Raw genomic sequence first — 12,439 nt, forward strand, 5'->3', positions numbered from 1 at the left:
GGGGAGAGGGGAGAGAGAGGGAGGGGAGGGGGGAGAGGGGAGGGAGGGAGTCGGGGGGCAGAGATTAGGGGAGTTCTGTGTACAAGTTGGTGAGAGTTAGAGCTGATATGCCACTTCTCCTGTGTGAGATTATATTTTTCTTACCTAGGCAAAACTACTTTCTAAATGGAGAAACTTTGGCGTGCTTCACTGCAGAGGAATCTGGGGGTCCTCATGCGTGCAGGGAATAAAGAAAGCAAATGAAATCTTGGCTTTCACTGTTAAATAAAAGGAGTGAGGTGTTCCTGCTCCTGTACAAAGCATTAGTGAGGCCACTCCTGAAACATTACAGTTTTCGTCACCTTAATTTTTAGGCAATAATTATGTCAAGACTCATCAGTGAATGGTCTGCCACAGTTTCAATTAATTGCAGACCTTTACCTTCAACAAGACAATAAAATTCTCCCCTCCTGTGTGCAGCTAGACTTGGTTTGCCACCTCGTGTCGCGTGACTAACAATTCCTTGATCTGTATTTCCTGAGAAATTCTCTTAACTCACCATACAACTCCCAAATAGTGGCACGGTTTAATTCTTCCCCTTATGTTACTGCAATCGCACAATTACAAGTAGTTTTATACAAATACAAAGCACAAGACATGAGCTGGGAAGTCTTTTAATATTGAGCATTTATTTTGGTAAAAGCTGAACGCTTTGGAGACATTGTAAGGGTTTTTTTAACCGTGCTGCGAGGTGGTGTTAGATTTTTCCAGGAAAGGTGCCCGCTTCCAGCTGCTCGTTCCATTTATTGATCTGAAATATGAAATAGGAATAGTTATGTCACAGAAAAAGTTATTAAAATCAGAACTTTAGCGTGAAAAGCTGCCTATAAAATTTCTAGTGGTACGTAATTGCGATACAAAGCAAGATTTGAGTTCATGCAACTGAAAAAATGTTTTAAAATTTATATTATTACAATAAACAATATTATTTTCAACCTGCAAATTCGATAACTGGCTTAACTGATAGCACATCATTTTACAACGATTTATTATTTTAAGAAAGTTAAGTTTTTTGGTCATACCCATGATGTTGGGCAAAGTGATTTGTACACCCTGAAATACCATTCACACACACTGGTATCGGCACCTTTCGCAGTTAGAGCTTTATTGCAACGATGAAAGTCTGTAAAGGAAGATCACAAACAGACAAGTTACCACCCGCAAGTGTACCGAATTCATCTCAGCTTTGACAATGGAAGAGAAACATCAGCCTGGTGTAAAACCACCACCAGTTCGCTATCGGCCCACGTGGCACCACTGGCGTTAACCAATTTCAACCCCAAAGAGACGTTCGTGTATAACTGGCAGAAGGATGAACAGATTAGATGGTTAATTGCATGTCTGGAATGAGCGAACAAAGAACAACACGGTTTGGGAAACAGGCCCAACGAGCCCACGCCGCCATCTCAACATTGTGAGTCCCCTCTCCGCCCGTGACCCGTGTCTCCGCTTATGGCGCTGCACATTGGAAACCAGATTGAGGGGAGACTAATTTTGGGATGATTTGTTACAACAATCAGCCTAAGAGCACGTCTTTGGGGTGTGGGAGGAAACCGGAGAAAACCCACGCAAGCACGGGGAGAATGCGCAAACTCCTGCAGACACCGGCCCAAATCCATGGTGTGTGGTTTTGATTCCTGGGTTGCTGTTGTTTGGCTTAATATCCAATCAACGAACAACACAGCGCAGGAAACAGGCCCTTCGACCCTGCAAGCACACACCACCCGTTTCAACACTCAGTCACTGCCTCGTACCGATCCTTGTTTTACCTATGACTCTTGTCTACGCCTCGTGGAGTCCACGATAAAAGGGTGCAAATTTAGAGAATTTTAACTGCACCACACGAAGGGAGGTCTCATTCAGGGACGATTTGTTAACACCGATTGGCCTAAAAGCACGTTTTTGGGGTGTGGGAGGAAAGCGGAGCACCCGGTGAAAACCCACGCAAGCACGGGGAGAATGTGCAAACTCCCACAGACACCGACCCAAATCGGAGATCCGACCCGGGTCCCTGTAACTGCACGGCAAACAGTGATAGTCACTGAGCTGTCGTGTCACCCGTCAGTTGGTCCGGTTTAAGCGTACACTAACGACGTGAAGCACTAGGCAACTCTCGAAGCAACATCCAAGAGCAGCCCTCGCACGACCCACCGCGTGTATGTCCCTTGTTGGCCGACAAGGCGGACCGAATTGCCTTTGGATGTAAAAAAAAAAGACATCGATCAACATACAACAGCCTATACAGATGTTCACGGAAGATCCGTGTATTAAAAAAGTGAGAGGAGAGGTGCTGGGAGGGTGGTGGGTGCCTGGGACGCACCGTCAGTGGAAGCAGGCCTGTGTGCAAAGTACAAAGGCAGATCTTGACAGACGCATGAACTGGAGGCAAACGGAGGGATAGAAACTGTGAAAGGGCAATAAGTAATGGGTATAAATAAGGAATGGAAGTGACACAGAGTTGAGGGTCGAAGAATCTGTACCTGCGCTTTTCGTTTGACTGTAAGTTCTACCTGACGTGATATACCTGATCTCTGCCACGAGGCAGTGACTGGAAGTGGCCGTGTTGCATTCATTCCTAATAAGGAGAGTAAACAAGCATCGTATTCACTGATGCTATCAGAAGAGGAGCCGCGATTGAAGAGCAGTGAACTCGCACAGCTACAAGACAGGGACGCAAAGAGGTTCAAAAACACTGACACGGCTGAAAGGGAAAGCAGACGTAAAAAGCAGGGTGCGGCTGGATCACTGAGTGAGCGATAACAGTTATGAATTTTCCTCTTTCAGCTCTTGTCGAAATGAAAGGTGATGAGAAGCCGCGCTGGCAGGGGCAAAACTACCAGTTCGCCAGAGATCTAATTAATAACCCAGAACAGATACCTAACAAAACTTGTATCGCTGCTGGGGAGGGGTTGGTACAAATGATATTCCACCTGGAATCTCTCCAAAGAACAGAAAAAACAGCTTTGAGGGCACACTTTGAGGCCCAAGTGGATGCAACTTAGGAATCGTATGTGTTCCATATTCGAGTTAAAGTTAATTATTCGTCACAAATAGGCTTGGACTAACACTGCAGTGAAGTTACTCTGATAATCCCCTCGTCGCCACACTCCTGCACCTGTTCGGGTACACTCGGCGAATTTAGCTTGGCCGATGCACCTAACCGGTGCGGTTTTCTGAGTGTGGGAGGAAACCGGAGGAAACTCACGTAGACGGTTCTCCCACGGGGTCAACGTGCAAACTTGACACGCACACACAGTCACCTGAGACCAGAATCTAACCCGTGTCCCTAGCGCTGCGAGACTGCAGTGCTAACCACTGTGCCACCCCTCCAGGCAGGGAACAAGAAGTATTTGGATCAATGTTTGACTGCAATATCACAGATTCCAGAATCATATGAATTTGGGCAATTAAGAGATAATCTCATTAAAGACAGGATTATTGCAGGTGCAAGGGATCCTGCAGTGACAACACGTCGAGTCACAGCAGACCAACCCGCTCTCAAAAACACGAGACTGTCTTCGTGGCCGAACAGAGTAGGCTTTGCATCGTATTCCAGGCCAAAAGAGCCGAACCACAAAGGACAGGATGCAGATTGTGCAGAGGACATCTCTCAAGGGGAAAGAAGAATTGCCCAGCGTGGGGTCAGCGGTGTCTTAACAGCAAGAAGCTGAATGATCTCACACGTGTGATGGGCGAGAAAGCAGCGAAATGAGCCCACACAGATCAGCATTGGAGAGATCGCAGCAGAAAACTATGATGCCAACCCGTCGCTCCAACAGTTCTATGGGTGGTAAATGCTTGGTGACTGTTCCGATGATAACTGCAGGGGGAGAGCTACAAGTGAACCTGAATCAACTTCACAACCTTCACAGATCTGTGCAAAGTGACTCAATATACCTATCCAATAGTATCCAATCCCTACAGTACAGAAGGAGGCCATTTGGCCCATCGAGCCTGCACCGACCACAGTCCACCCAGGCCCTATTCCCGTCACCCCCGTGCATTTACCCTAGCTAGTCCCCCTGACGCTGAGGGGCAACTTAGTATGGCCAATCCACCGAACCCGCACATCTTTGGACTGTGGGAGGAAACCCACGCAGAGAACGTGCAAACTCCACACACACAGTGACCCGAGCTGGGAATCGAACCCAGGACTCTGGTGCTGTCAGGCAGCAGTGCTAACCGCTGTGCCACCCCTGTGATGCACAGAAGGATATATTGGCCTTGGAGGGAGTGCGGAGGAGGTTCACTAGGCTGATACCGGAGATGAGGGGGTTAGCCTGTGAAGAGAGACTGAAGGGTCTGTACTCATTGGAGTTTCAAAGGCTGAGGGGGGATCTTATAGAGACGTAAGATAACGAAGGGGATAAATAGAGGTAGAGAGATTCTTCCCGCTGAGAAAGGATAGCAGGACTCGAGGACACAGCCTCGAGATAAGGTGGGGGGGCAGTTTAGATCGGAGTTGAGGAACTTCTACACTCAAAGGGTGGTGAATCTCTGGAATTCTCTGCCCGTTTAAGTGGTGGAGGCTACCTCGCTGAATGTATTTCAGTCACTGGTAGATAGATTTCTGATCGATAAGGGAATTAAGGGTTATGCGGAGAAAGCGGGAAAGTGGAACTGATCCACTGCAGATCAGCCGTGATCTTAGTGAATGGCGGGGCAGGCTCGAAGGGCTGGATGGCCTTCTCCTGCTCCTAGTTCTTATGAAAAATGAAGCTCTCAAAAGTAAGGTTGAAGCTGTATGATGTTACGTGATTCATTCTGAGACGACAAGTTGATCTGAGAGTCCGAAACAATGGGAAAAATGAAGGCGTATAGTTGTAGATCTAGACAACAAGCAAAGGCCACTCGTTTCAGCCAGAATTCATTTCAGTGTAAAGCTGAGACAGGTAACCATAAACTTTGCAGAGGTTTACAACGTGTCGCAGCCCACAAGAGCACTGAACAGATCCAAGTATAAAAACATCTTTCCAGGATTCCAGGGGCCCTCTGGTCCACACAAGGGGGGACCGTGCAGACTTCACGCACACAGTGACCCGAGCTGGGAATCAAACCCAGGTCCCTGGCGCTGCCAGGCAGCTGTGGTAACCACTGTGCCACTGCAAGAAGTGGAGAATTTGAGAAAACTAATAAATAACAAAGTGAGCAAGGCGATTGAAGCACGTCAGGAACTTGAAAGAAAAATACCAATTTTAAGCATAAATTTGTACGATCTATCTTTCGCACAGGTCAGATAAAGACTGATAAACGAAGCCCAGTGCTACTGCACAACACAACTATTGACTCTACGCCAACTCTCGTATAGAGGTTTACAGCATATGAACAGGCCCTTCGGCCCAACTTCCCATGCTGCCCTTTATTTTAACCACGAAGCTAATCCCAATTACGTGTCTGCCCCCTATCATCCATGTAACTGTCTAAATGGTTTTTATCAGATAAAATTGGACCCACCTCTACTATCATCTCTGGCGGCTTGTTCCAGACACTCACCACCCTGTGTGAAAAATTGCCCCTCTGGACACTTTTGTATCTCTCCTCTCTCACCTTAAACCTATGCCCCCCAGTTTTACACCCACCTACCTTTGGGAAAAGATATTGACTATCGAGCTGATCTACGCCCCTCGTTATTTTATAGACCTCTGTAAGATCACCCTTCTACGCTCGGGAAATATAAGAACGGAAGAAATAGGAGCAGGAGTAGGCCATCTAGCCCTTCGAGCCTGCCCCGCCATTCAATAAGATCACGGCTGATCTGAAGTGGATCAGTTCCACTTCCTCGCCTGCTCCCCGTAACCCTTCATTCCCCTGTCAGAAATCTATCTACCCGTGACTTAACTATATTCAGCGAGTTGGCCTCCACCACTTCAATGGGTAGAGAATTCCACAGAAACACTACCCCCAGAGAAAAAGTTCCTCCTCAACTCTGATCTAAACGGCACCTCCCCCCACCCCCCTTTATTTTGAGGTTGTGCCCTCTACTTCTTGTTCCCTTTCTAAGTGGAAAGAATCTCTCTGCCTCTATCCTACCTAACCCCTTCATTATCTTATATATCTCTGTAAGATCACCCCTGAGCCTTCTAAACCGTAACGAGTACAGACCCAATCCCAAAAAGTTCCAGTTTATCCAGCCTGTCCTTACAACTCAATCCGTCAAGTCCCGATAGCGTCGCGGCAGTCTCTCACCCAGGTAATTTTGGAAGCAGTTCCTGGTTTGGTTTTGGTTGGGAAACCTGGCGTCAAAAGGTGCCGTCTTGTAATTCTTCAGCTTGGTCTGGATATCCTCGGCCATCGTGTCTGACGGAAGGAAGGTGAAATGTTTGATAGGTGTCATTATATTTAACCGAAAACCAGCATGTTTGGAAAATGTGCCGCTCATTTAGCAATGGAGCTTTTTCTGGAGGTATGTCGCCTTTTTAACAGCGGCAAATCTAGGGTCACTGTGAATCTTCCTTTCCCGAAAGGTGTTTTTTTAATTGTAGTTTGATTTCTGCTGCTTGAGACTTGACCCATAATCATTACAGTAGCAACCTCCCGCACAATACAGTACAGAAACCCAGCTATCAGCAAGACAGGCATTATAGAATCGTAAATCCTACAGTACGGAACGAGGCCATTCGGCCCATCGAGTCTGCACCGAACACAATCCTGCCTGTAAGAACATAAGAAATAGGAGCAGGAGTAGGCCATCTAGCCCTTTGAGCCTACCCCGCCATTCAATAAGATCATGGCTGATCTGTCGTGGCTCAGTTCCACTTTCCCGCGCTCTCCCCATAACCCTTAATCCCCTCTCTTATCAAAAACCCATCAACCCGCGTCTTAAAAATATTTAGCGAGGCAGCCTCCACCACTTCAACGGGCAGAGAATTCCAGAGATTCACCACCCTTTGAGTGAAGAAGTTCTTCCTCAACTCCGTTCTAAACCGCACCCCCTTTATCTTGAGGCTGTGCCCCCTAGTCCTGCTATCCTTTCTGAGCGGGAAGAGTCTCTCCACCTCTATCCTATCCATCATCTTATACGTCTCAATGAGATCTCCCCTCATTCTAAACTCTAACAAGTACAAGCCTAGTTTATTCAGCCTCTCCTCATAGCTCAACCCCCTCAACTCCGGTATCAGCCTAGTAAACCTCCTCTGCACTCCCTCCGAGGCCAAAATATCCTTGCGCAGGTGCGGCGCCCAAAACTGCACACAGTACTCCAAGCTGCGGCCTCACCAATGCCCTATACAGCTGCAGCAAGACCTCCCTACTTTTATATTCAATCCCCCTCGCGATGAAGGCCAGCATCCCATTCGCCTTCCTGACCACCTGCTGCACCTGCAAGCTGGGTTTTTGCGACTCATGCACAAGGACCCCGAGGTCCCTCTGCACCGTCGCCTGCTGCAGTTTTTCGCCACGTAAATAATAGTCCTTCCTACCGTTATTCCTACCAAAGTGGACCACCTCGCACTTGCCAACATTAAATTCCATTTGCCAGTTCCTGGCCCATTCGCCCAGCCTATCTAGATCCTTCTACTCTCCACACCCTCCGCACAATTTGCCGTTCCCCCAATCTTGGTGTCATCAGCAAATTTCGACACCGTACGCTCGGTTCCCTCCTCCAGATCGTCTATGTAAATGGTAAATAGCTGAGGCCCCAGCACCGACCCCTGGGGCACTCCACTAGTCACCGACCGCCAATCCGAATAGCACCCGTTGACCCCCACTCTCTGCCTCCTATTTGACAACCCGTCCTCTATCCACGCAAACACCCTACCCCCAACTCCATGCCCCCTTACCTTCTGCGATAACCCCCTTAACTCCATGTATTTACCCCAGCTAATCCCCCTGACGCTATGGGGCAGTTTAGCACGGCCAATCCACTGAACTCGCACATCTTTGGAGCGTGGGAGGAAATCGGACCGCCGTTGAAGTGACTGCAGAGTCTGTGTCTTGTCTCTTAGTTTGAACTAAACTGAGGAAGCATTTTTAGAATTCATAGAATCGTAGAAACCCTACAGTGCAGAGAGAGGCCCATCGAGTCTGCACCGAACACAATCCCACCCATCCCCCTACATATTTTACCTGCTCGTCCCTCTAACCTACACATCTCAGGACACTAAGAGACAACTTTAGCATGGCCAATCAACCTAACCCGCACATGTGGGCGGCACAGTGGTTAGCACTGCTGCTTCAGAGCTCCAGGGTCCTGGGTTCCATTCCCGGCTCGGGTCCCTGTCTGTGTGGAGTTTGCACGTCCTCTCCGTGTCTGCGTCGGTTTCCTCCCACAGTCCAAAAAGGTGCGGGTCAGGTTGATTGGCTGTGCTAAAATTGCCCCTTAGCGAACGGGGATGCCTAGGTTAGAGGGATTAGTGGGTATAATATGGGGTTCGGGCCAGGGTGGGATTGTGTTCGGTGCAGACTCGATGGGCTGAAGGGCCTCTTCCTGCACTGTAGGGTTCTACGATTCAATGTTTGGACAAAGCAAGCGGAGAAAGAAAAATTTCCAAGTTCGTCAAAAATACCGGAGGTAGTCCGTGCCCTGTTTTAAGATCTCCTACTTTCTTTTAATTTAGGCTGTCGCAAAAAAATTCTACTTGTAGTTTTCATTTTTAAAATTATTTAGAACAGGAGGGAATGGTTTTCTTTAAAATAGCTGAAGCCGTTTATTTCACAACTTGGCGCTGACCTATTTGAGCTTTAACCGTGCGACTTTGAACAGATTTGGGCTTGACTTTTAAACAGACAAATTTTCAGCAATGGCTAAATATATTTAAGTCACGGGTAGATAGGTTTCTGATAGACAGGGGAATTAAGGGTTACGGGGACAAGTCGGCAAAGTGGAACTGATCCGCTTCAGATCGGCCGTGATCTTATTGAATGGCGGGGCAGGCTCAAAGGGCTAGATGGCCTACTCCTGCTCCTATTTCTTACGTTCTAAATCAGCACCGACATCGATCCCACCCAGATCCTATCCCCGCTCAGTGACCCTGCTAATCGCTCTAACCTATCACATCCCGGGACACTGAGGGTTAACGTAGCACGTCCGATCAACCTTGCCTGCGTATTTTTGGACTGTGCGAGGAAAATGGAGCACCCGGAGGAGACCCACCGGGGAGAACGTGCAAACACAGACAGTGACCCGAGCTGGAAACCGAACCCAGGTCTGTAGGGCTGTGAGGCAGCAGTGCGATCCACTGTGCCACCGCGCCTGGTAGGATTGTTCCCTTCCTGTCCTGCAAACGGATACTAAACATATCCTCGGAATTACCATTAACCGGAAATTGAACTGGATTAGCTATGTAAATGTAAGGCTACGGGAACAGGTCAGAGGCGAGGAATACTGCGGTGAGTAACTCACCTCCTGACTCCCCGAAGCCTGTCCACCATTTGCAAGGCACACAGCAGGAGCGTGATGGAATACTCCCCACTTGCCTGGATGAGTGTAGCTCCAAGAACACTCAAGGAGCTCGATACCATCCAGGACAAAGCAGCCCTCCTTCATTGCTACTTTCCACAGACATCCTTCTCCGCGCCACCGACGCACAGTAGTGACCGTGCGTACCGCCGACAAGATTTAATGCAGGAACTCGCCGAGGGCAGCGTGGTGGTACGATGGTTAGCGCTGCTGCCTCACAACGTCAGAGACACGGAATCAATTCTGGCCTCAGGACATGTCTTTGCAGAGTTTGCACATTCTCCCCATATCTGGTTTCCTCCCACAGTCCAAAGATGTGCTGGTTGGGTGGACTGGCCGTGCTAAATTGCACCTTAGTGTCGGGGGGCTCGCGTGGGATTATGGGGATAGGGCCTGGGTGAGATTGTGGTCGGTGCAGACTCAATGGGCCGAATGGCCTCCTTGTGCGCTGTAGGGTTCTACGATTCCTTCGACAGCACCTTCCAAACCCTCAACCGCTGCCATCTAGAAGGACGAGGGCAGCAGATACATGGGAAGGCCAGCACTTGAAAGTATCCCTCCAAGGCACTCATCATCCTGACTTGGAAATGTATCACCGTTCCTTCACTGGTCGCTGGGTCAAACTCCCTCCCTAACAGCACTGTGGATGTACCCACACCTCAGGGACTGCAACCATTCAGGAAGGCGGCTCACCATCACCTTGTCAAGGGCAATGAGGGATGGGCAGTAAATGCTGGCTAGCCAGCCATAGAGTAAACCAGAGAGAGATTCCCTCTTCACCAAACAAACCCAGCACACAACAGAACCCTTAGCCCTTCTCCTCAATGACAACAGGAGATGTCAAATGCAGCAGGTCCCAAAAGAATCCTAGAACCACAGAACACGACAGTACAGAAACAGGCCTTTTGGCCCTTCTTGGCTGTGCTGAACCATTTTTTGCCTCGTCCCACTGACCTGCACCTGGACCATATCCCTCCGCACCCCTCTCCGTGAGCCCGTCCAAGTTTTTCTTAAATACGAAAAGTGAGCCTGCATTTACCACTTTATCCGGCAACTCATTCCACACTCCCGCCACTGTGTGTGAAGAAGCCCCCCCTTTAAACTTTTCCCCCTTCACCCTTAACCTATGCCCTCTTGCTTTTTTTTCACCCCTTGCCTCAGTGGAAAAAGCCTGCTTGCATTCACTCTATCTATACCCATCATAATTTTATACACCTCTATCAAATCGCCCCTCGTTCTTCTAAGCTCTAGGGAATAAAGCCCTAACCTATTCAATCTCTCTCTGGAAGTCAGTTTCTGAAGTCCCGGCAACATCCTTGTAAACCTTCTCTGTACTCTTTCGATCTTATTTACATCCTTTCTGTAACTAGGTGACCAAAACTGGACAATACTCCAAATTCAGCCTCACCAATGTCTTATACAACCTCACCACAACATTCCAACTCTTATGCTCAATACTTCGATTTACAAAGGCCAATGTTCATTCTTTACGACCCTATCTACCCGCGACACCGCTTTTAGGGAATTATGGATCTGTATTCCCAGATCCCTCTGTTCTACTGCACTCTTCAGTGTCCTACCATTTCCCTTGTATGTTCTACCTTAGTTTGTCCTTCCAAAGCACAATACCTCACACTTGTCTGCATCAAACTCCACCTGCCATTTTTCAGCCAATTTTTCCAGTTGGTCCAAATCCCTCTGCAAGCTCTGAAAACCTTCCTCGCTGTACATTACACCTCCAATCTTTGTATCATCAGCAAATTTGCACATCCAATTTACCGCATGATCATCCAGATCATTGATATAGATGACAAACAACAACGGACCCAGCACTCATCCCTGTCACAGTTCTCCACTCAGAGAAGCAATCCTCCAGTAATACACAGATCAAATATCACAAGCTGTGCTGCTCTCCTCTGAATGCAGTTGGGTTTATAGAGCAGGGACATCCTGAACGCTGTTGTGAAAGCGGTCGCCCACAGTTTGAACATTAACTGACCGATGTGGAACATTACTTCTACATTTGAAGTTTTTCACAGCTGTTTGCACAGGGTTAAATCTCTCTGCGCCCATTGTTACTGAGGCGGCGCCTCAAGGTCACCAGCCCATCCCTAAACTGACATTGAGAAGGGCAAACCCAGGAGAAATTGAAATAACTGGAATTAACATTATAACTGGACTGTTCTGAAACGCTGACTTGTTAAGATATAGTTTCACTGCCCGTCCAAATTCCTCCAGCAGGTAGTTCATCATCTAAAACCCGTCTGGTGAGTTTAATAATTACAGAGTCACATTGCCTGGATACGATAAGGTGACGGTTCAAATTAAGAGGTAGATTTCAAACGCAAGTTCATCCAATGTTTTCAATCCTCGAATACGTTGTTTAAAATTACTGTCCCAGTGCCTGACTTGAAACTATATGATACACCCCAACAAGCCGTTACTTACTCTGTGTTCAGAGGGACAGCGAACGGTACCGGGGAACAGGTTCACTTCCCTGTTTGTATCAGTGAAATGCTACACGTTCGTGCCGGAACACTATCACTGCATGGCGGACAGGAAAGGACCTCTCCCTGCCACCCCTCCTTAAAGCACCTCCAAATCGTTCACAATTAAACCACCCGTCTGTCATCGAGTTTCCTACATTCTCGGAGTATGGGACAAACTGACAGTGTATTTCACATATTGTTATAACATAAAGGATGTCGCAAGATCCCGGAACAGGAACTAAGGGAATAGCAGCAAGTTAATGAATGTAACATGCCCCAGTAAAATATCTGATAGTCATGTCACAGAAATGGGTGAAAACAGCGTGTTCTGGACATGAACTATTCCCCACTGGATATAAACTGTATCCGAAAGCATATACACCTCTCCCTATTGGATATAAACTGTATCCTAAAGCATATACACCTCTCCCTATTGGATATAAACTGTATCCTAAAGCATATACACCACTCCCTATTGGATATAAACTGTATCCTAAAGCATATACACCACTCC

General features: G+C 47.8%; 1 protein-coding gene across 1 annotated transcript; it reads right to left on the reverse strand.

The window, feature by feature from the left end:
* Positions 1 to 649: 649 nt before the first annotated feature.
* LOC145339532 (cytochrome c oxidase subunit 6B1-like) lies at positions 650 to 12,062 on the reverse strand. Its single transcript, XM_080184015.1, has 4 exons — positions 11,885 to 12,062; positions 6,226 to 6,336; positions 1,062 to 1,162; positions 650 to 790 (listed from the first exon to the last, which is right to left on the reverse strand). The coding sequence occupies exons 2-4, from the start codon at positions 6,329 to 6,331 to the stop codon at positions 737 to 739; spliced, it is 261 nt and encodes an 86-aa protein (XP_080040141.1). The 5' UTR covers positions 6,332 to 6,336; positions 11,885 to 12,062; the 3' UTR covers positions 650 to 736.
* Positions 12,063 to 12,439: the final 377 nt, after the last annotated feature.

This window comes from Carcharhinus amblyrhynchos, unplaced genomic scaffold, assembly GCF_965287045.1.
Source record: "Carcharhinus amblyrhynchos unplaced genomic scaffold, sCarAmb.v2.hapA scaffold_519, whole genome shotgun sequence".
Taxonomy (NCBI): domain Eukaryota; kingdom Metazoa; phylum Chordata; class Chondrichthyes; order Carcharhiniformes; family Carcharhinidae; genus Carcharhinus; species Carcharhinus amblyrhynchos.

Excerpts from the sequence above, each read along its gene's own strand:
- LOC145339532 (XM_080184015.1), bottom strand. The coding sequence starts at position 6,331 with ATGGCCGAGGATATCCAGACCAAGCTGAAGAATTACAAGACGGCACCT. Across the intron at positions 1,163-6,225 it reads CTGCTTCCAAAATTACCTGG|ACTTTCATCGTTGCAATAAA; the intron begins GTGAGAGACTGC and ends CTTCCTTTACAG. Across the intron at positions 791-1,061 it reads CACTTTGCCCAACATCATGG|ATCAATAAATGGAACGAGCA; the intron begins GTATGACCAAAA and ends TTCATATTTCAG.